Here is a 24,597-nt window from a genome sequence, read left to right on the forward strand (position 1 = left end):
AGAAACAAATTTAAAAGAAATACCGATTATTGCTGATGCTTTAAGTATCATCCGATATCATCCGGTATCAAACAAATTCAGTGTTGATACTCTTTCATCACATGTCTGATGATATTCTTTCATGAGGTTTAACTTAGAAAAAAAAAACAAGCTCGCACAAGCACTGATGTAGGGGTAAATAAATATACTACAAGTTTACATACATATGTATATAATAGTTCATTAAGTAATTTTTTCATTTTAGCTATCTTTAGTCGTATACATCAATCTTCATCCTATGTTCAAAAGAAACCCACATGGTGTCACTAGGTTTCAAAATTGTATTTTCTGGGACTTCGATAATGATTTTGTTTTCCATAAACCACGATTGGTGCTCAGAAATTTTAAATTATATTAAAAGATTTCGTTGTTATTTGATGTCATCTAGTATGTATTTTAATGGAACTTTGTTGACAAAATTCATAAAATGACAAGCTCATCCCATATGGACAAGATTTCGATTCAACAAATTGGTCTCATAACATCAGAAATAACTAAAGCCACAATGTTGGATCGAAGACAAGTGCGATTAAATTCTCCAATTTGCCATTCTATATGAAATAAAAATTTCTAATGAGATTATTTAAATTGATACATTTTATTATTAAATATAAAACAAACAATAAATTACTATGTTGGCAGGGCAATTTGTAAGTATTTGTAATCAATATTACGTATCTTTATGTTTGGGATTGCACAAATTTTGAGAAACTAAATGTTATGTGCATTAGATCAATTCTATTATAGATTGCAAAGTATTTTGTATAGAAATCATTAAAATGACGGTGCACCCTTTAAAACCAATCTTCTTAAGACGCAACATTTTCCTAAATAGAAACTTTTTGTTGAAAACTTAAACTTGCTTCAAAATATTTACATAACTCTGCAAAGAACATGCCACTTGACGGAGCATTTGGAAGCCATTTTATAAAAGTTTTAATTAAATGACCTCATTTTGTAAAGAAACCTTGCGTTGCGTTTTTTTTTCGTTTTAAGAATCAAAAATTAAATTTACCAAAATTTATGATTTTCCGCGAAGAAATTATTATTGCTCTCAAAAAAAAAATCTCAAAAAATTCTATCACATATATTAATGTATATAGAAAACTGTGCAATTGTTCTATTTGCTTTGTAAAACGGCCATACTGCATGTTACTATAACGAATTCGTATGCAAATAAAATATATTTGTGGAGCTAATACTTTTTATCTTAAAGCCGAATAAAAACTCTTCCATTTTTCAGAGTTCAGCTGTAAATGCCTTAAAATTTTGTGTGTGTGGTTCTTTGTAACATTTTAGATGATGTTTGTGATGACTGTTATTTTTCAGCCGGCGTGATTTATAGGTCGACTTATAGAGTTCGGTTGAGTCATTGCTTTTATTTCTAGTCTGTAAAAAGATATTTAAAAGAAAAGTATTATACCGTATATCAATTGCTTTACCTTAATTCTCTGGGTAACCATGTGGTATCAATCCGATGTTCCACAACTGCTAGTATTGCCAAGGTTTTCAAAGTGGGTTCAAAATCAAGTACGTTCGTATCGTTGTTATCAACAAGGAATGCCTGTTCTTGGGCAGTAGCATGAGGAGAGGGACTGGAACACATAATATTTAATATTTTTAGTATTAACAAGATTTTAAATCATATGATAACATCAAGGGGATTATAATGTTAGCAATTAATAATATTATTATTAATTATTGTAATAAAGTAATGTTTATAATGTTATATTTGTTGTATAAGTTTTCAGTTGCAACGTAATTTAAAAACAACGATATTTTAATATTCACTAAACATTACAACAGCTTTTTTATATGTCTTCATGATCAATGATTCAATTATCAATATATACTGCATGGCCATAATCCAGAAAATATATTTCATTTGGATGTATATGGAAGATTAACTGTGCAGAATAATATGTTTTTTATATGAAAAACTTCCCCACATAATTGGCTCTTTTCCGTTTGGTAATAATTTTCAACACTGTATTTGATTTGTTGTGATGCCAAATACTTAGACCCAAAACTGGAAACGTTCTCTCCTACACACAAAAAAATTTTTTTCTGATTCAATCACGAAATTAATTGATCCAATTAATTTTTAATTGAAATGTCTTCAATCACAGAAATGATAGTATCAATTAAAAAATTAATTGAAGGCCAATTAAGTTAATTGATCCAATTAAAAAATTAATTGATACTATTATATTTGTGATTGATTTTTGTTTCAATTAAAAAATTTGTTGAATCAATTAAATTTTTAATTGAATATTTTTTAAAACACAATTAAAATTTTAATTGGAAAATTGTTCGTGAAATTTTTTTGTGTGTAAAACGGGAAGTGTGCGTTACCACACTTCCACTTAGGACTTATAGAGGCTAATAGGTAAGTAGATAGTGCTCTTATTGATAAAAAAGACAACATATATATCTGTGATTCTTTAGACAGTTAACAGCATTAAATTACATTTCCGTTTCTATTAAAAAAAACTAAAAGCAAACATAAGGTTTTAAAAACTTAAGTTTTGCAACTAATAAAATGAAATATTTGATGAAAATGTGTTTAGTTCTTTAGTCCACAAATCCATAAGATATTATATTTTAGTTTTCTTTTCATCTGCTTGGATAATTCTGGCTTTTAGAATTTGTGAATTCTACAAAGATAACATTCCAACTTGTCTCGTGTATCGTTGTAAATTGACCATAATTCCTAAAATGTTGGTGCTCTTTTCTCTCGACTTTGGAAAGCATAATTAAAATTCCATTAATAATTATCGAAAGAAAAACTACATGAGAGATGTTTTCCAAATTCCATTAAGCTTATTGACCTTAAGCTTTGATACATGTATACAACATTAACCTTATTCAGATTTTAAATTTAATTGTTAAATTAAGTCTGCTTACCTAGTACCACCAAATAGAAATAATCGTTTATTTCTAACAATTCCAACTTGCCTTCGTCGCGGTGTTGGAGGTTTCCCATGCGGTTTTACAAGATTCCAACAATTAGCTTTCGGATCGAATGTATATAAATCATTAAAATGCTGGTCCAATAGGCCATTGTAGCCACCGAAAACATATATTAAATTATTGTATATAACTGCAATGGAAATATTTAAATAAACGAAGTTTTTCATATAATATATTAAGCTATAATTACACATGGAATGACTTCGCCGACCAACTGGCACTTTCCCAGTCGTTGATGGTCGATGCCAAACTTTTGTTTTAAGATCTAAATAAACAATTTCGGGACAATAAATCTCTTCTTGACTGTGATGTGGACTGTGCTTGTCACCGCGACCGCCTGGGAATATAGAAAAATAAGTAAATAAATAGGGAATATGCCACACATACACATACCAAATATATACATTCGACCATGGATATGTTCTGCTGTATGGAAATCACGAAATGATGGAGGAACACCAAATGTTTGAATATATCGCCACTCCATTGTTTTAAAGTTAAGAGCGTGTACATCGCATGAAAATTCGTTTATTTCTTCAACAAATCCCCCAAATATGTACATACAGTCGTCAATAACACATGCCGAGTGACCGTCTCTCGCTCCTGGTATTGCTCCAATTACAGGTGGTCTAGACCAACTCAATGTTTTCGGATCGAAGCAATATAGAACATTACAGAGGCTTTCATCGTTTCGACCTCCCCAAATGTATATTTTTTCTTTGTGAGCTACCGCAGTGTGACCATACCTGCTAGAAAGTAATCTTTTATTTTTGATCTATCAGTTACACTTTAAATAAAACCCTGCCTTTGAAATGGCACGTCAGGATATTTTAATATACTACCATTATTTTCATCTCTTCTTTGTTGTAAAAGTGTCCACCTCAATGTTTGCATGTTTAAGACGTGAACGTCGATACTTTCACTGAAACGATAATCATCCCCTGAAATACCAGATGCTTTTAGGACACACTTCAAAAATAAACATTTAGAACTAACCTGTGCAGTAACCACCAAATGAAAATATGTAATCCCCCACACACACTGCAGCATGATTAACCCTCCGTGGCCCACCATCCAAATGAACTGTCCAACGCATAATATTCAATTTCCCTAAAAATAGGATGACAATGACATGACTCAAAACAAAACGATGTGAAGGTCGTAAAACATATACGCGTACCAATTAAACGTTATTGCACCGAATTCCGAAATGTGTATTTTGGAAATGGAACTTGGAATTTAGGGTCACCTTCAGCCCTTCAGTCTTATGTTGATAATAATCCAATCACCTCCAATTCAATCCAATCTCCAACCAATTATTTATACTTGATACTTAGAGTAGATAAAAAATCCAATCTACAGCCGCTATTGTCTTATATTAGATAACGCACCATCTCCAGCGAATTGATAATTAGTCGTTCTTATATGCAATCACAGATCGTGTCCTTAGTATCTTTGAATTTATAGAAAAATTACAGTTTCTTCTTGACAAGTTCTTGTTATCCTGTAACTCTGGAGCCGACGCAGATATTAGCCGACGACACAAATAATATTATGAACGCCGTTCATTCACACGAAATTTTCTCGCCGTCTGAGGCCTGTTCTAAGGCCTTTTTAGTATTTAGTTTTCGTTAGGGCAGTCATTCGGGATCGATTTTTAAAAATCCCGGGATTCGGATTCGGGATTTACAAAATTAGAATTCCGGGATATTTTTCGGAATATCCGACATTTTCGGGATTCTTTAAATATTTTATGTTATAACAATCTACAGTGGCAAAAAATTGTTGTACCTTAAACCAATTTAGTTTAATTCAATTTTATTAACAAAAGAACATAAGAGTAAATTAAAAATTAATTTCAAATTGCTATCATACTTAAGGAACACTTAGACCAACTCAACAATATCAATTTTATTTGTTTCACACACAATAAGATATTATAATCTTTTGATTGCAATGTGTGATTTGATGTGGTAGCGTTACAATTCTAAACAATTTATACCATAAAGTATATAAAAAATAATACTTAAAAGACGTTTCCATAGATTAACGACTTTATTCATAAAAAAACATTAACAATGAAAGTGCAAAAAAGACAACAATATTAATGAAGAAGGCAGACTATTGAGAGTAAAATCTGTAAATTGACTTTTTAAACATATTAGCATTGTGAATAAATTGTATTGATGAAGGCAAAGAGTTCCAAAGACGGCATGCTGTGAGACAAAAGTGCCATTCTGAAATTAGAAGTTGGTGTTGTTGAGGTATTAGGAGGATTCTCCGGTTAGTTCTTCCAAATCGTAGTTTCTCATAAAGGTATGTAGGTTTTTCGGTATAGATAATTTTATGCAATAGTATGAGAATTCGTATGTCCATCAATTGTTTAAATTCGACTCCATATAAACATATCGCACAACCGCATTGTAGACGGACTCAAGGCGCTACCCGCTCCTAGCGTCACAGGAGGAAAACACCTCACAACCATAGAGTCGACATCCAGTAGTTCTCTTATATGTTGAGTTGTAAAGTATTGAGTTTGATATAATGTACGTAACATTCCAAAAACTTTCCCAGACGTGGAGCAAATATGATCATTCCATGTAAAATTGTCATTAAAAAGTATACCCAAATTTTTAGACTTTGTAACGTGTTCGATGTTTTTACTACCAATTTTCACAGGATATTCAATCGAGGGTTGTATTGTTCTTTTTGACACAATAGTTAATTTTGATTTACTAGGGTTTATGTGAAGTCCATTATTTATTGCCCATACATTAATGTTTTCCAAATCTGAATTTAGTTTCGCTATTAAAGTTGACTTACCAATTACACTAGTTTACACTCAAAATGTACACTTGATGAAAATCAACTTATTTTGAGCTGCTGAATTCGAGAAAAGATTGTTTAAAATTTTTTTATGGAACAGTTTTTAAGATATCCCGCTATTTTTAAATTTTCGCACTTTTTTTACTAAACACAATTATCTCGAGTTAAGAGCTGTGAAAATTACATTTATCCTCAAACTGTAAAGTTGTTGCATTTGAAAACGCTCATCCTGTGTTTATTGGGATGCTTGGTACGAACATGTGTTTGTATTTTTGTTCGTGTACTTTTATCTAAACAATAAGAAGAAGCAATCTGGACTAGAGGTGTGCGCGTGACACGAAATTCTCGTGACACACGTGAATCACGTGAGTCGTGAACAAAATCCAAAGTACTCTCGTGAATGTGCGTGAATGGGACTAAAATAAATATGTCGTGCGTGAGAAATAAAATCGGTTCGTGAATGTGCGTGAATAAAATTCCTGCAAAATCACGCTCACTAAAATAATCAAGATTTAATTCACACTTGTTAACTGAAATTATTTAAGCTCTCGAACTGTATTTTATTTTTGAATTTTGTTACCTTTACTGATTTCCTTTGGAAAATATCGTGAGCCTCCTGAATTTGTCGTGAATCACGTCAATCGTCATGAATCGTGCGTGAACGTGATTCTTTAAAAGTAGTTCGTGCGTGAGTGTGCGCGAGTACTGGTTTTCAGTTCGTAAAGTGCGTGAGTGGGATTTGTTACCACACGTATCGTGCGTGAGTGTGCGTGAATAAATATTTTGCTTCGTTAATGTGCGTGAGTGTGAATAAAATTTCAGTCACGCGCACACCTCTAATCTGGACCCCTTGCGTGCTCAGATAATCTTTGATTATTCCTGTTCCCGAGTCCAGCATAGAGGAAAGACCTCCAAGTTCACCAGACCAACTAAGATCAGCAGCCACGCAGTTATCTGTGATTCGTAGCAGCATTACTGACTTGTGTACATGTTGAATCGAGGGCTACAAGCCACGGATCACTCACCACACGGTGTCATTCTGCCGAGATAAAAGCCCGTTTCTCTAAAATAATAACATGGTTGATAAACTGTATGTAGAAATTTACAACCAAAATGGATATGAGACAACAGTCAAATCATTTACTGCTCTGCATGTTTACTACTACCTGGAAAAACCGAAAAATATTAAGCTCTACTTTGTTCTCTCTAAAAATATTCCTGAATGTGGAAGAATAAAACTAAACTACGATTCATTAAAACCGGAAGTTACTGATAATCTTATATGTAAAGAAGACACGAAAGAACAGGCAATATGGGACCTTGACTTACCGCTATATATTAAAGGAGACGATACTTATATCGCTGGTATGTGTTCGGTGTCTCGGGAAATCATTAATAAAACGGAGAAAACAAATTTGCTTGGATTTAAGGAAAGTTGTTTACTGGCTCCTGCAGAATCATCCGTTTGGACACGTTTCTTTGAGGTGCACGTAGTTAATGCATTGTCTGAAATACTCAATAGTGTGAAGCGAAATATTCCTTGTAACGATTATCCTTTGGAATGTGTTCAGTTTGAGAACCACTTGAATGAACCAGTTAGAGCACACAATATTTATAAACTGGCGAGGAAAAAGGCAAATGCAGAAATTTACAATGAAGAAAATGGTGGCTCAAGGAAAAAGGTAACAATCGAATGTAAAATTCCAAAAGAACAACTTGCCATAGATCATACGTTTGCTGAAGGTGTTGATTTCACCATTGCTGATTTGATACTTTACCCATTATTACGTATTATCTTTCACTGCTTGGGAGAAATTCCAGAAAATTTTCCGCTTACAATAAAGTGGTTAAATCAGGTTAGTATAAATTTTTTACTTGAATAATTTTCATAAATTATTTCGTTACTCACAATTACAAAACACCCAAATAATATTATTTCTGTAATATATTATGTATGTACAAATATAACCTTTCCTTCTTTTAGATCGACGAGTACGACAACAAATGCCGAAAAGTTCTCTATGACATTTGCCACTTTGATTCTCTCGGCGTTTTAACCAAAGCTGTTGTCATGAATATACCTAAGTGCAATGCCTCTAGCCTCTATAAAAGTGACCCTAAAAGATATAAGCCGAGAAACCGTATATTCACAGAGCAAACAGAAGTAGATGCAGCTCTCAATAAGATACATTCTTTGGGTATCGAATTCAATAGTAATTCAACACGTACATACGGCGGCTCCACCATCGATTGGGAACAAATAGAACCATCACATGCTACAAGTTCTGCTTTACCTTTAAAAAGGCTAGAACGAAAGCGCGAACAATTACAAAATCTGGCAAATGCAGTTGCCTCTCTATCTGTACCAGGAGATCGTATTGTGGACTTTTGCAGTGGAACAGGTCATCTGGGTATTCTGTTGGCATTACAACTTCCGCAATGTACAGTAATATTATTGGAAAACAAACCATTCTCCTTACAGAAGGCCAAAGAGCGGGCAATGGATCTTAAATTGAAAAACTTGAGGTTTTATCAGAGTAATATAGACTATTTTAACGGCAATTTTAATATTGGCTGTTCCCTCCATGCTTGCGGAACAGCAACGGATATAGTGCTATCACAATGCAGACGAGCTAAAGCAAAGTTTGTATCTTGCCCATGTTGCTATGGGTCCTTACAACCTATGCCCCATATAAAATATCCTTTAAGTAAAGAATTTAAATCTGTGTTGACGGAAAACGAGTTTCTATATATTGCTCACGCCGCCGACCAAGGACATGCTTTGGGAACAATCAACTGCCCACCTGAAATTATTAGACAGGGACAATTGTGCATGGACATTGTCGATACAGATAGGAAATTACAAGCTGAAAGTGCGGGATATAAGGTTACCCTGACTCGACTGAGGCCTGAAAATTGTACCCCAAAAAATAGACTGTTGGTTGGCAATATATAAGACTAAACCTCCATGTATTCAATAAATCAATTTTATTTTTACAAAAAATATCATATGTGTTAATTTACTTAAAAGAAATATTGAAACTAAAATTCGCCTCCACGTAAAGCCAAAACTAAATGCAACACAGATCCTCCCTGCACTTTATAGTCTGCTGCTGTCTTGTCATCATTCCTACGATTAGAATAGGTGCCAATTAAATGTGTGTGACGGTAATTGCTAATAGAACTTACATCTGTTTTCCAGAAAAGATCAAGCGTTGCTGCTGCGGAGGAATACCTTCTTTCTCTTCCACACGTTCCTTTATGCGATCAACTTTGTCAGTGGGCTCAATATCGATTTCTATTTCCTTTCCAGTAAGAGTCTATAATATCGATAATCAAATATTCTTTCGAAAAATATATCTTTAGTAGCAATACTACCTTAACTTTGATCAACATGTTTACAAGATTCGTATTTCTAAAAGTAAATGATGTTCAATGGCTGTGATTCGTAATTCTGCACAAACCAATTAATCAGTTTCTTCTTCTTGAGAATGCACAAATGAATGATATCCCACATTTTCCAATGTTACCTTTTCCAAAATTTAGCGAGAAAATCGAAGTCGATGTATGGGTTGTTCAGCCGCATTGAATTTGTTGCACAGATTTCCGGTGGCCAATCGAATAATATAAAACGAATTGTCAGCTACATAGACTTACTTTTCTTTAATAATCCATATTAAGGAATACAAACTTTGTGAAAATTTGCTTTGGGCTTTTCTCCATCAAGTTATAATAAAATTTGCAACAAATATGTATAATTTCATGCATTTTCAAGATCACGTTTTCGCACGAAAAACTGTTATATATGAAGATATTCGTTTTTCGCAGAAACGAACTTAGTAGTAAGCATAAGGAAAGTCTAAAGTCGGGCGGGGCCGACTATATTATGCCCTGCACCACTTTGTAGATCTAAATTTTCGATACCATATCACATCCGTCAAATGTGTTGGGTGCTATATATAAAGGTTTGTCCCAAACACATAGATATCGGGCGAAAGATATATATAGGAGCTATATCTAAATCTGAACCGATTTCAATCAAAAGTATACACACTTGACTATACCACTAATTGTACTCCTAGTGCAAAATTTCAACCAAATTCGGACAAAAATCTAGCTTCTGGGGCCATATAAGTCCATACCGGGGGAAAGATATATATGGGAGCTATATCTAAATCTGAACCGATTTCTATCAAATTTTGCAAACTTGACTATACGACTAAGTGTTATGTTTGTACAAAATGTCAAGCCAATCGGTATAAAACTCTGGCTGCTGGGTACATATTAGTGCATATCGGGCGAAAGATATATATGGGAGCTATATCTAAATCTGAACCGATTTCTTCCAAAATCAATTAGGAAGATATGCCAAATTTGAAGGCGATTGGACTTAAATTGCGACCTAGACTTTGATCACAAAAATGTGTTCACAGACAGACGGACGGACATGGTTATATCGACTCAGGGACCCACCTTGGGGGCTAATCACGGCATTCGATATCGAATTCATAATCGTATCGAAAAAATTGTCGATACGATTAAAAGTTTGGATCACGCCATTCGATCGAAATTTGATGCAATTTGCATTGCCAACAGCAAAAAACGAAGCAGAACAAAATGAAATGACAAAATTAAGTTAGCGGCACAAAATAGAATGTAGAAAAAACACAAGTTTTTGAAGATTTCAAAGTAAAAAGTAAATTTTATTGCATTTTATATTGTGGACACATCTCTATTTACATTCCTCCGAATTCCTTCCTAATTGGAGGATGAGATGAATATAAAATAATTCGTCGACAGATAAGGAATAAAAGTGCACATTGTTATGGGTGTAAGTATATGGGTTTGAAATGGTGTGCACTGTTAGAAAGTCATCTTTTTGCAGGCTCAATGGACGATTTCGGCTGACGAAGGAGGCATTCAAATGGAAAATAATTTTTTGTGGCATGTCAACGTCAATTCTATCGCTTTACAATTGTCTGCTGTCTTAAAACTTTTCGCCAATGGAAGCCTATTCTTACAAGGTGTTTGTCACGGAATGGTACGGTTATTGGTTGATCACAATCTCTTGGATATCGATCTAGCATGTGCACTTTATATATGGTTCTTTGCCAAGCGAGAATGCTCGCTCCCGAACTCGGCTATGACCAATTTTTGTTTAACTTTTATTGGAGTTGCATTAGTCCTAAATATTTAAAATATGTTCATTATATGTAAATTTACTACAATTCGAACTAAATCTAATATATTTACTATTCCTATATGGCGAAAACAATGTAAAAACTAGTGAAAAATGTTTTACGATTGCAATTAGCAATCGAAAATATTGTCGATCAAAAAAACTCGATATCGACTCCCGTGATCCGAAAAATTTAGATTTCGATCAACAATCGAATGCCGTGATTAGCCCCCTGAGCATTATTGCCAAAGACACCATGTGTCTATCTCGTCTCCTTCTGGGTGTTACAAACATATGCACTAACTTATCCCTGCCAGCATTTCAAAGTTCCATTTCAACCTCATCGTTACCACAGACTCGTAAATGTCACTTCAACCATCATGAAAAGGTACATCAAAAAGTACATGCAAGTAATTTGCCATCCCTACTGTTAAAAAAGCCATTTTTTTGTGAAACGCCAAGCGCAACCAGCTTGTTATATTTTAATTAAATAAAAACGAAAATAAAGTTCTGAAAACATACATTATACACTTAAAATTGTGAAAGGTATATTGGTGAACAATTTGGTGATTTTCCAAATGGAATAAAGTGATTGTTTTTCAGATATTTTACAGACACGCTGCCTCCATGGAATAAAAACACTGGTTGATAGACGCAGCAACATGTAACTCGCTACTTGTAACTCAACATCATCATTAATGCCAAAAATTATGTTAAATGTAATGTGATAGTGGTATAAATGTTATATTTTTAAGAATTTGTAAATGTTTAATCAAATTAATAAATATCTAAACAAACGTGTTTTACTCGACCACAATGATTCTTTTACAACTATCTTAAAATGATAGTTTTTCTGATAGTTTGGAGGGTCCCTTATTGGCGTCGTTCTAAATTGATCTATAAAGGCACCTAATAATTGCACTCATGCGAAACATTTTTGTAGTAACTTGGCGTGGTACAACTTCTCAATAGTGACGGCGCTTTTCCGACGAGTTTTTGATGTCGTATATGATTGTTTTCGACGTAGTGGGGATTCTCAAAAGAGTCCCCAAATTCAAAAAATGTTGGCAGGGATAATACCCTGTTCCACAGTGTGGCGCAGGGTATAAAAATTCCACTTATTTTCGTGATAGCATTTGAACATTTTGGGAAATTATTTTAGTCAGCTGTTTCTGTTTTACTACCTTATTGTTAAACCCATGAAGAAGACTTTAATATATTTGGTCACATGTTTCCAATGTTTTTGTTTACTTTCAGTTCAAGTTGTTAAAAATACAAAATATTTTCATTTCAAACAACGTCGCATATTCCTCCGTCAGCTCAATCCGTGTGCGTGTCACTTCATTTTGTCGGTGCCATTCTGCCGATGCAGAAATAAATATCCAGATTGTAAGTCAAGTAATGATATAAAAAAAAACATGTAGCATCAATGTGCATATATGGTTTTAACATTAATACTAATTTTCACTTGTACATTGAGGTTTTCATAAGCTAGATTAGATATATAAAATAGATGGATAGATTAGATTAATAAAAATATATGCATTGCTTAGAAATCAATTTCAGATGGGATCCCTCCACCTCCAACCGTAGATTTATGAAGTGGATGTGTGCTAATATATTTTAAGCAAGGGAACAAATATTGGTTATGCATACATACATCTAGTTTTATCTCATTAATTTGTGTACAGAACTGTCATGCGAATTGAGGTCGTAACACAGAGTTAGGGTGATTAACATTATATTTTGCAGTTCATCAACATTATAAAAATAAATATTCGAATAAAATGGTGTTTCGATACTTCACTTTTAAATACTTGTACATATATGAATTTTATACTCAATACGATAATCTCAAAATTGAAAGTAAAATGGCTTGTAATTATAGGAGATATTGTGGGAACTACTTTCTCAACACCACTATTTTATTTACTTGTTATTTTAAAATATTAAAAAATCTGAGCATGCATTGGATTTAGTGAAAAAATGAATTGTATTAAAAAAAATCGGTTTCGTTTCGAAATTGTGAGAAATTCGAAATACATTACTATTATTTAAATTTTAGAAAATACCTACAATGTTCATTTCATATCTAGATTCAATGGAAATGCATTTGAGCGGCTATTATTAAGTACGCATTATCGCGCTAAAATAGCCATTTTCACTGTTACATTTCTTTAATAATCCATTTTAAATAAATTATACTTTTGATTTGGATCATTTCGGCTATAAACTCAAAATAAGGATATAAAATTAGGACTATATAATGAAAGTTGATAACGTATAGTTTATAATAGTAGCAATAATAATAACTAGTACCATAGAATAAGTACACACTTACTGGTTCTCCGACGTTTACAAAATCTAGGTATTCTACATTTGTTGCAGACAAAATCAAGCTACAAAAGTTTTCCTCAAGTTACCAATACCAAAATATGACAAAAATGTCGGTTTTAACGATAAATTAATGATGCTAATCAGTCGTATATGATCAAATTTAAATTAACGATAAAAGCCAATACAAATACAAAACAGACATGTAAAGCTGATACAAAATTCCCCCAACGCTTTGTTGTTTTTCTAAATTTGTATTATTTCCCCCCTCTTATTTGTCATATGGTTTTATTACACAGAAAGCCGACTATATATACCAGTCTAAATTAAGGCGAATTATGTGAAGAATAAAATAAATATTTGCATACACTAGAAAAAAATTAACGATAATCAATTGTTTACATATTTGTATATGCATCTATCTCTTAATAACACTTCATAGAAAATGTCAGGTATTTTTCAAAACCTTAAGGTATAGTACACACCTCGTTTTTCGTGTTGAAAACCACTTTATTTTCGAGGTTACTTTTCCTTAAATAAAGAAAATTATAAATGAAAACAAACATATTCGTGTAAAGTCCAAATAATTGACCTGCAAAATCTTATTAAAAGACGATCGGGCTGTAGCTACCTTAATGGAACAAAAACATCGCATTGTCATAAATATAACAAGACAATATAAGGTTTAGAACAAATATAAAAATTTTTATCTTAGGAATTGAAACTATCAAACCTTAACGATTATCTCATCATACAAAGCACAAAAATTCAAGCGAAACAGTACTACTACTAAAATTGTCAATTACAATGTAAACGAATCAAATGCAAATATAAAGCTAGAATTTCATAAAAAATATATTTGATATACTGCTTATTATTATTGGCCGTTAAGGTGTGAACTATGCATTGCCATTGTAGACCGGCTAAAGCAACCTGGCATGCGACCAAATCACTCACTTATATCTTAGTGGCAGAGTTCCACGACCTGGACACAATAGATGATAACACAAAATGGATGAATGCCCTACGCACATTTACAACAACAACCATGTTTCACAATTCAAATGATGATGACCTCAGTAGTCCTTGCTATTTCTTTGTTTTGAATTCAATTGCATATGTAAAACAAAAATTGTAATTAAATGAAATCCAATTCAAGTAGATATTTATACACATATTTGTACTTCAAAATAGCATAAATATTGCTAAATAAATCAATCAATCAATTAGTCAGTGATGTTTTATACTGACAATTCTCTTACTGTCGTTGTACCAATTTTATGTAAATTAAACTTGACTAAAAGCAAATATATTCAGTATTATTCATAAATTAAAAAAATTACATCAAGCATAATATCATTTATGTTCGTTACCATATATTCATTCTTCTAAGAAGGTGATGTAGCTGTACTATGCTCTTAGTAGCACAATTGATTAACAAGAAATGGGGTTCTTAATTTGTAAGAAGACATTTATTACTAAACAATGGGAAGCGAATGTGCATTTACTATTAATAAAAATCTTTTTCAATTCTTAGATCACATTCAGAACATATACATTAGTCAAATCGGTGAATTATGGATGATGCTTGGAATAATGTGGAATTAACAAATATATCAAGACGTAAATCGTATACATTAAATCACAACTATGATGCGTCAACTAAAAATACGCTTAACAACAATGAAGTAGGGGAAACGGAGAAGTTTACATCACCAGATCAAAGTAAAAACTCTGCCGAATGCTGTCTTCAACCTGGATCTAACATTAAACCAAAGGTTACAAATGAGGAGGTAGAAGGTTTACTAAGACGACTATACGGCATATCGATAGGAGAAATGAAGGAAATTTTATCGTATGATGATCGGAACTACTTCGTTAAAGAAGATCCGTAAGTTATCGTTTCCATGATTTACATTATTCGCTAGATTTTCTTCATAGTAGGCCGCTTTTGAAAACCAAACATGCTAAGCGTTGATTGCGTTGAATCAGTTATAATTTTTTTATTAAATTTTCCTGCAGAAATTGTTTTTTTCTTGGGTTTTGATAGACCTAGATGTTTTTTAGTGATAATGCTACTGGAAGAGGTTTGAGAAGAACTCTTGTTGGTATTAACTTCCTCCTCGACATCCGACAATATTTCAACTATCTCTTCTTTTTCGCAAAATATTGAAATAGTTGTTGTGTTCGTACTACCGCTTGCGCCATAATCTTCTTCACAGAAATTTGTATCACTTTTATTTTCTACTTTATTGTTATTGTCAGTGTCATAGTACAAACTTCGCTCGATAGACGTTGAGTCGTTTGATTTTTCTTCTAGTTTGATCATTTCTTCTGATAAATCTCGTACTGCTAATGATTTCTTTACAACCTGTTTTATATTTTGGGAGAAAAATCGTGATTTAACGTCGACAGATATTTTGTTTTTATGAGGGCTTAATGTTTTTAGCAAAGAACTGTTTGTGCAAATAGGGGACTTTGGTTTGTCTTCCTTTGAAATATTGCTGACAGCAAAGGGGTTATGTGCCTGAGTAGGTGTTTTGACAGACTCTTGGCAGGACTCTGCACTTTCGCTACTTTCTGATACCTGTCGTTTTCTCTTTCTACTAATTTTTACTGCGTTATATATGGAAAATACTTCTGCTTCCTCAAGTTTTGAATTTTCATTTGCCAAATTTTCTTGTATCTCGGTTTCGGCAAAATCTTTAAACTCAATTTTCTTAAAAGGTAACATAGCACCGCCCAAGTTTTTGCTCTGTTTGCTTTCGCTATCTTTTATCGTTTCTCTGGATTCCACCCAAATACTACGATATTTACTTTTTTTACCAGCACTTGACCAACTTTTCTCCGGGTGCCAATCATCCACTTTTTGTAAGGTAAAGGGATTGAGATTTCCCAAAGCCAACTGAAATGCTGTATCCTCGTCTTCTAGCAATGTTCCTGCATTGCTGCAATGAATTTCATCTGTACCAAATTCATCCAAATCGTGAAGCCTTTCCATTTTTCTAATTAATGGATTGAAAATGTACATATGTTTAAAGGTAGCTTCTGCCTTTAAGAAGTTTTCTATGTATTCATCAGTAACATCTAGTTGCTTCATTTTGAGATACTGTGGTATTTTTTTCAGAGCTTTTTTCATGTCATCTTCCTCTGTCGTCAATATAAATTTGCAAGCTTTTTTTAAGCCAATCCCTTGCAAAGAGTCCAAGTAATCACATCCTGATAGAATACACATTCGACGAAATTTGTCAAATGTATATTTTTCTGGTTTACATCCCATTGCCAAGTGGAGTTTATGACTTTCGACAAGGAGGCCATTCCCATTCAGGTCTAGCTTGAATAACACTCTTAACGCACCGAATAAAGTCAAATCAGAGTCCTCGGTAATTATATATTCCGCAAGACCATTCTTATTCAGCCAAGCCATCTGAGCATCGGCTTCATAGGGAGCTACTATGCAATCGATTCCCCTATCTGTTTTAAAGATATTTGGAATCAGTTGCCACATGTGTATGATAAAAATTACCTCGACAAGCTTTAATTAGTCTCAATGCCATTACATGGGTAACATCAACAGCTCTTCTCATATGGGATCTAGCCTTTTCAATTTCATTTTTACGAAGTAGTTCCTTTGCAAGTTTTTTGCTCTCCTGGCGTGCTTCTCTTCTCCTTCTTTCAGTTTCGGCTTTGGCTGGCAGGTGACGTCCATCAAATACCATTATCACTTTTATTTTATTCCTTGTTAGCATATCCTAATGGGGAGTTTTGTATTATTTATTGATACAATGCGAAAATATTAAACTCACGTACCACATATTTTATGCAATATTGAATGTAAATATCCGTCTCTTCACCTCTGATTAATTTTTCGGCACATGCAAAGACGCCCTTAAAATTCAAGGAATGTGATAGTAAATATTTTATATGTTTATTAATATTATTATTTTTTTTTAAAGTGGATTAGGGGTGCTTAAATTTGAGAATTTTGATGTATCTCCATTTGTTACCTCAAAAAAAGGGTTATACCTTATGAAGCCAACAATAGGAGTCTACAGCGACTGATGTTCCTTGTAAATCTCTTATATTGATAGGTCTAGACGCCTTTTCCAGAAAAGGAATCAGACCAGTAATTCCCATGTTTACAAGTGGTTAATTTCTATTCAGCCTCTAATGTGGTTTGTTTACGTTGTTCGAGTTCTTATTATTGGGCGGGATGATATGTTGTGAGTAACCATATCTTTTTTACTCCATAAAGCGCTCATAGTTGCCACTTAAAGCGCTCATAGTTGCCACTTAATATTTAGTACCAAATATCAAGGCCGTAGCCAGGATTTTAATTCGGGGGGGGGGGGGGGGGGGTGTTCAACTTAAAAAAAAAATATTCATATAATCTCATGTGTAGAAAATTTTATTTATGCATATGTATGTATACAATATTTTTATAATATTAAATTGAGCCGACGGGCTTTTTGGGCAGCAAATAAATCAATTACTTCTTCAGTCGGCACATTTATTCGGCGATGAACCGACATTAATGCCAATCCATTGAGTCTACTCTCGCTAGTCGAATTTCTAAAATACGTCTTTAATCTCTTCATTGTTGAAAATGAAAGTTCGGATGAGTACGTACACCGAAAGAATTCTCTTCGTTAATTTTAAGAAGAATTCTTCATTAACTATTCTTCGTGAATTCTTCATTAAAATAATTTTCATTCATTTTCGTAAATTTTACGAAGAATATTTTACGAATATACGAAACTTCTACGAAATATTCTACATTAACTTTTCTTCGTAAAAAGTTCGTACTTTTAGCGAAACTTTCTTCAAATTTCATGAATTTTGTGAAGAAGTTTTTACGAATATTTTACGAAACATTCTGCGTTGAAATGTCTTCATAAAAAGTACGAAACATTTTCTTAGAAATAACGAAGAAGTTTCATTGAAATTGTAAAATTTCTGTTCGCGGCATTAAATTGTCTTTTATAATGTGCTTGAGTGTATTCCTTTATTCTATTTTTATGCAAGTCTATGCTACTTCTCATTTGGGTGATAGCGCGCTATGAATAAAAAAACTTAAGATGTAAAGTAGTGATGTCATTTTTCACACTTGTAACTATAACCAAATGCACTTTCGACTATAATTTTTTTTCTAAAAGTTCAAACATTTTTGAAAAAAAAGTACGAAAGTTTTTCATAAAAAGTACGAAAATTTTTCATAAAAACTACGAAAATTTTTCATAAAAAGTACGAAACATTTTCATAAAAGAACGAAATTGTTTCATAAAAAGTACGAAGATTTTTCATAAAAATTACGAAGATTCTTCATAAAAAGTACGAATTTTTTTCCTACAAACTACGAAAAGTTTGGAAGAACTTTTTTCGTAAAAAGTACGAAATATTTCGTACTTTTAATGAAAACTTTCTTTGGTTGTAAAACAATGACAAATTTCGTACTTTTAACGAAATTTTTCGTTCTGTTTACGAAGAAAATTCTTTCGGTGTAGTAACTGCAGAGATGGAAAATGCAGTTCTATAGTACTTTTTTCAATACTTTTTCACCCCGGTCAGTACCGTAGTACCCCCGCGAATGATTTAGTACCTTTTGTGTAGACATTTTTGAGTCGATATCAGATTTATGGTACAATAGCTTTGACAAAATATTTTAATATTTTGAGAAAGTCTTTATCAACCTTATTTGCTAATAGTCTTTTACAAATATGGCAAAACAAACATGTTCATGTGGGAATAAAATCTCGATTTTGTAAAAGACATAGTCAAAACCCGGATTTTATTGAACTTCAAGAATGTTTTAGTCGAAAAAAGAATGTGATTCTATATTATCGATTTTTTATTTCGGTAGAAAATGTTGTCAAAATTGTATTTCTATATAGATTTTTGCAAAATTTTATTTCTATAGGAAATTTTTGCAAAATTTTTCTATAGAAAAAATTTTGCAACATTTTTTTCTACAGATTTTTTTTGCAAAATTTTATTTCTATAGAAAATTTTTGCAAAATTTTATTTATATATAAAATTTTGACAAAATTTTCTATATAAATAAAATTTTGCAAAAATTTTCTATAGAAATAAAATTTTGCAAAAAAAATCTGTAGAAAAAAATGTTGCAAAATTTTTTCTATTTATATAGAAAATTTTGTCAAAATTTTATTTTCTTTAAAATTTAGTCTCTTGACAATAATTTTCCAGTGAAATTTTTGTTGAAATTTAGTAAAAAGTACCTCTCCGCTCAAAAAATACCTTTTTTGTACTTTCTTAAAAATTGTATTTTCCATCCCTGAGTAAAAGAATATGCACGTTTGGAAATATCTCTTTATTGCACTCTCCAAGTGCTTCCATCGCTGAATTAGGCAGGTTCTTTTCGCAGGTTTTGCGCCATTTCATTTACACATGTGTGTTTGGCTGTTTCGTTGTTGTTGCTATGGCCAAACAAAGCGAGTCATGTTCACAAAAAGAACAACAAGCACAAATAAAAAGCAGAAAGACATTTTCCCAAAAATGAAATTTGTGGTGCGAGAACAAAACCAATTTGTTTTTTTTCGACCGTCGTTTGACGGGCTTTTCAACTAGTATTCTATGATTTGTGCAAGTTTTATAGGTAAGCGTTTTTCAAAAAAAAAAAACCTCCAGCTTTTCTTCAACATCTTCGATAAGATTTTTCTATGCAGCTAAAAATATATATTTATTTATATAAAAATATTCATTCATTTCGGGGGGGGTTTGATCCCCCTCATCCCCCCCATGAATACATCCTTGCCAAATATAGTCCCATTCATGGCTGAATAAGGAGGTATCACGATAACAAAAACAACAAATTTTAATATGTTGTTTACAATTTTAAGAAGTCAAAATCAGCTGATAAAAGAATCGTATGGCATTGGTAAAAGTGGCAATTATTTATTCTTTCAATTGTCCTGAACAAAATAATTCAAATCAGAGAAAAATAAAAGTTCAAATTTAATTGCGTCACCTATGAGTGATTGTGAAGTGGATAATTCATCCGAGGAACGCCGATATGAGACAAATAAGACTATAATACCCACCAAAGTTAAGAATGGAAGTCAGTCAAATGGATTTTCGCCATCTATTAACAAAAACAGTTTATGATGCAGTCTAAAAACTGATGTGCGTGGTATTTTGGTTCTGGAATATGTTAGCAAGATACTCAAGTCATCTTTGAACAATTCTCCAGCTATGAATGCGCGAGTTTGTTTGAGATGCATTTGCTATGCAGTGTCATTTGGAGAGCTGCAATCACCATAAACATATGATTTTGACATCTTAAAATTTTGTCGAAATAAAAAAATTGTAATCATATGGGCCTATGATTTAACCTTATTGTTCAGCCATGGTCCCATTGATTTGAGTTCTCTAAAAAGAAAAGATATGTGAAAATCAAAAATTTTCTTGAATATTTTTCTACTAAGTAATTTTAAATAAAGAAAGCTTCTGAATTAATAATTTGGACCATTCTCAGTTATCAATTCAAAAAGATGTATCCATATTATTATTTTCTACTTATTTTCTACAAAATTTGGTTTCCACAACAAGAACATATAATATAATAATTACAAAAAACATCAAATTCTCATACAAACACACAATGATAATAATATTGAAATTTTTATATATCTTGCATATTAACTTGGATATCGTCTTTTTATTTGATGCCAATATAATTTTTGTTGACTTTTTCCAAGACTTTGTAATTATAACAAAATGTCCATATCAAAGATTATTATTATTATCTATTTTGCTTGTTGGCAGGTTTCTTTGCAACATTTTCTCCAATTCCTCTTTAAAATTGTATTCGTAGCAATCATATGTGTAAATAGCTGTGTTCGGGGCAAGATTATAGATTACAGAAGATGGGAGATTGGCTACTGAGCACATCAAACCATTTACCACTTTAGTTTAATACTCGAACAAAACGCGTATACGACAAGTATTGACATAGCATTAAAATGCAAATAAAAAGAAATTAAGGTGAAAATGTAATTTTTTTGTTGTTGACTAAAATTTAACATTGTTTTTATTATTATTATTATTATTATTATTATTATTATTATTATTATTATTATTATTATTATTATTATTATTATTATTATTATTATTATTATTATTATTATTATTATTATTATTATTATTATTATTATTATTATTATTATTATTATTATTATTATTATTATTATTATTATTATTATTATTATTATTATTATTATTATTATTATTATTATTATTATTATTATTATTATTATTATTATTATTATTATTATTATTATTATTATTATTATTATTATTATTATTATTATTATTATTATTATTATTATTATTATTATTATTATTATTATTATTATTATTATTATTATTATTATTATTATTATTATTATTATTATTATTATTATTATTATTATTATTATTATTATTATTATTAAGAAAATTAAATTTTTCATTTAAAAAATAAAAACGAAAAACAACTAAAAGATTACAAACATGTATTAAACTAATCTGGTAAATGCAACATTTGGTATGACGCAAGCCAATTTCCTATCTTCCTCAAATCTATAATCTTTGATATAGACATCTTGTTAAATCAGATACTCTTTGGTTTTTCCCATATAGTGTTGCCATAACTCATTCAGAAAAAATCTTAACGGCTTTTTACAAAGTGTACAGTATGTTGCATTTATAAAATTTGTACTATATTGTGTTTGACGACACAATATTAAAACAAATGGAGGTTTATCTTCATGTTTATTTGCAACGAACAGAGCAGAAAATGGTATCCAAGAAATATTTTTGTTAAATCTTATTATAACTAGGAAGGGTATGAATTAAACAACTTTTCTTTCCTTAAGACCGGTATAATTTTTAGTTTTCGGATTTTATGAAATGAATTTACGCATCAACTGAATAAAATTACCCGTATTAAAATTAAAGTTCCGTGAAAATAAAGTAATTTTCAATGCGAAAGCTCTACATTCTACCTTCAAAATGAATAATTAGAGGAAAGTAAGCCAGTAAACATCAATTCGGAAACATAAACTTTTTAAATAAAATAATTTTAATAAGAAAAATAATATATTGTTATGATATCCCTTAGTTTGTCTTAAGTCTTATACTGTAAATTTCCGTGGAGAGAAATTATTGTCTTTTTGAAATTTATAAATTAAACTAAATTTTAAATTTATATAAACCATGATGTAAATGTAACTCAATACACGCTCTATTTCTAGAAATATAAAAAATCCCTTGATCGTCTCACACTGTTCCCATGGATATGTATTGAAAATTCTTAATTCACTGGATTCGAAAAAAGAGGATTTTGTTGACGCACAAAACAAGTTAATGGTGTATTTATGTAAGTTGAATAATATGTCAGAATGTATGTTATTTATGTCGAAAAAGAACTTTTTCAGCCAAGGAAGTTGTATGTCCCAGGCCAGTTGCTAATGTTAATGGAAAACATTATTCCATTGAAAACATAAACGGTGTCGATCATATAGTTCGTTTGCTTGAATTTATACCTGGAAAAATATTCCATGAGGTGCCAATTACAAATTATCTTTTATACAATAGTGGTGAATATTTGGCTAAAATTGTTAAAGCTTTAAAGGTAGTTGAATTACAACTTTTTTATTAATATATTTACATAATGACCTCTATCAATGATAATCTATACCATCTCTTAATGTAGAATTTTGAACATGCCGCATATGATTCTCATAAAAGTACTTGGCAGCTGCAATCGGTGCCGAATCTAAAGGAGTTTATCTATATACTAAAAGACACAGCTCGAAAGGCTCTGGTGGAAGAAATTATAGAAGCTTTTCAGTCAAAAGTACTGGACCATTTGGATACGTTTGAAATGCAAATTATACATGGTGATTTTAATGAACAGAACATCATTGTGGAGCCATGTGGAGCCAATACAGATGAATATAAAGTAAAAGCAATAATTGATTTTGGAGATACAAACAAATCCCCTATTCTGTTTGAAATTGGAATAGCACTTACCTATATGGTGTTACAAGCAAAAAATCTTGAAAGTGGTGGTATCTTTCTCGCCGGATTTGAAGCAATTATACCATTGAATAATGATATAAAACATTTACTAAAATATTGTTTGGCCGCCCGCTTAGCACAAAGTTTGGTAATGGGCGCATATACACATTCCCTTGATCCATCCAATGAGTACGTTCTAGTCACACAAGAGCAAGGATGGAAATTAATTTATGAATTATGGCACAATACGTTTGAAGGCATTGATGACCTGTGGCAGTCAGCAGGTGATAGATACCTAAAAAGCAGCGTTAAATAAGAGCTAAACATATCAAATTAGTTTGAGAGAAGTGCAGCATTTTGGAATTACCAATAATTACTACAGGCACCTTCCGTTTCAACGAAAACTGTATATCATCACACAATATTAGGCCCAGAAAACAAATTTGGTAAATGTTGTCATAGATTTAATACTACAAAATGTATTTATCAAAAACAACATGATGTAATTTTATACTAAAACCACATTTTCCCATACTAAAGTTTCTCCAACCAATGCATTTTTGGCTCTGAAAAGAAATTCATTCGAATCGTAGAAACAGCCTTTACATTTGTTTTTTTTTTAAGGAAGTTGGCCGTATTGATGAAGTATTAGATTTACTCTTAGTATATATGTAACAAATCACATTATTTCTTTTATTTTATTGACAATTTTCACTTATATATGTTTTCGTACATAGGTCAATTAGAGCATTTGCTAAAAATATATCAACATGTTTAAAGTACCAATAAATATACAATCTAAAGTTAAAGGCTTTCCATTTATTTATTAATTTTTATAATTTTAATCTATATTTTTCTTCGCCAATGCAGTTATCAATTCATTGATTCAGGGCAGTTTTTTTTGCACAAGTGCGTTAACTATTGAATTGGGATGGATAATAGGATTAAGATGGATACCAAAATTCAACAAAATTTTATACACATGAATTACAAAAAATGGATGAGGGGTTTGACTTGGTAATCCATTAGCACAGTCGCACATCGTCTCTTGTGGAGAACAGTGGCGAGACTTAACCTATACAAGTTCCCTTTCCTTTCTTCCCAAAAAGTTATTTGTATACTTTATTCCACTACTCAAATGTTCCTAAGATGCACAAAAACGCATTGCTAAAATTAAAAAATGGGTATTTTTACGCAAGCAAAACATATTATTAATATGTGTT

At 31.6% G+C, this 24,597-nt stretch overlaps 5 protein-coding genes and 2 long non-coding RNA genes across 8 annotated transcripts; 3 read left to right on the plus strand and 4 right to left on the minus strand.

The window, feature by feature from the left end:
- Positions 1–618: 618 nt before the first annotated feature.
- LOC142227294 (kelch domain-containing protein 3) lies at positions 619–4,533 on the minus strand. 2 transcript variants are annotated; one of them, XM_075297753.1, is made up of 8 exons: positions 4,193–4,531; positions 4,009–4,122; positions 3,818–3,953; positions 3,406–3,758; positions 3,203–3,349; positions 2,947–3,142; positions 1,482–1,634; positions 619–1,428 (listed from the first exon to the last, which is right to left on the minus strand). In XM_075297753.1, exons 2-8 carry the CDS (start codon positions 4,106–4,108, stop codon positions 1,365–1,367), a joined length of 1,149 nt encoding a protein of 382 aa, XP_075153868.1. In that variant the 5' UTR covers positions 4,109–4,122; positions 4,193–4,531; the 3' UTR covers positions 619–1,364. The 2 variants fall into 2 exon arrangements, with proteins under 2 accessions (XP_075153868.1, XP_075153866.1); XM_075297751.1 differs by having other exon boundaries at positions 2,947–3,349; positions 4,193–4,533.
- Positions 4,534–6,619: 2,086 nt separating this feature from the next.
- LOC142227297 (glutathione S-transferase C-terminal domain-containing protein homolog) lies at positions 6,620–8,842 on the plus strand. Its single transcript, XM_075297757.1, has 2 exons — positions 6,620–7,694; positions 7,823–8,842. Exons 1-2 carry the CDS (start codon positions 6,915–6,917, stop codon positions 8,792–8,794), a joined length of 1,752 nt encoding a protein of 583 aa, XP_075153872.1. The 5' UTR covers positions 6,620–6,914; the 3' UTR covers positions 8,795–8,842.
- Positions 8,781–9,372, minus strand: Nedd8 (Nedd8 ubiquitin like modifier). Its single transcript, XM_075297758.1, has 3 exons — positions 9,217–9,372; positions 9,028–9,158; positions 8,781–8,968 (listed from the first exon to the last, which is right to left on the minus strand). Exons 1-3 carry the CDS (start codon positions 9,232–9,234, stop codon positions 8,881–8,883), a joined length of 237 nt encoding a protein of 78 aa, XP_075153873.1. The 5' UTR covers positions 9,235–9,372; the 3' UTR covers positions 8,781–8,880.
- Positions 9,373–11,214: 1,842 nt separating this feature from the next.
- LOC142225365 (uncharacterized) lies at positions 11,215–11,834 on the plus strand. Its single transcript, XR_012719242.1, has 2 exons — positions 11,215–11,563; positions 11,621–11,834. It is a non-coding gene; the product is annotated as an uncharacterized LOC142225365 (long non-coding RNA).
- A 415-nt stretch (positions 11,835–12,249) lies between these two features.
- LOC142227303 (hydroxylysine kinase) lies at positions 12,250–24,183 on the plus strand. The gene is made up of 5 exons (XM_075297761.1): positions 12,250–12,406; positions 14,889–15,242; positions 22,606–22,730; positions 22,789–22,985; positions 23,067–24,183. The coding sequence occupies exons 2-5, from the start codon at positions 14,929–14,931 to the stop codon at positions 23,688–23,690; spliced, it is 1,260 nt and encodes a 419-aa protein (XP_075153876.1). The 5' UTR covers positions 12,250–12,406; positions 14,889–14,928; the 3' UTR covers positions 23,691–24,183.
- On the minus strand, positions 14,802–17,581 carry tos (Exonuclease tos). Its single transcript, XM_075297759.1, has 4 exons — positions 17,378–17,581; positions 17,162–17,239; positions 16,878–17,103; positions 14,802–16,825 (listed from the first exon to the last, which is right to left on the minus strand). The coding sequence occupies exons 1-4, from the start codon at positions 17,486–17,488 to the stop codon at positions 15,276–15,278; spliced, it is 1,965 nt and encodes a 654-aa protein (XP_075153874.1). The 5' UTR covers positions 17,489–17,581; the 3' UTR covers positions 14,802–15,275.
- LOC142227304 (uncharacterized) lies at positions 20,242–21,138 on the minus strand. Its single transcript, XR_012719822.1, has 2 exons — positions 20,964–21,138; positions 20,242–20,740 (listed from the first exon to the last, which is right to left on the minus strand). It is a non-coding gene; the product is annotated as an uncharacterized LOC142227304 (long non-coding RNA).
- Positions 24,184–24,597: the final 414 nt, after the last annotated feature.

This window comes from Haematobia irritans, chromosome 2 (genome assembly GCF_050003625.1).
Source record: "Haematobia irritans isolate KBUSLIRL chromosome 2, ASM5000362v1, whole genome shotgun sequence".
In the NCBI taxonomy this organism is placed as follows: Eukaryota; Metazoa; Arthropoda; class Insecta; order Diptera; family Muscidae; genus Haematobia; species Haematobia irritans.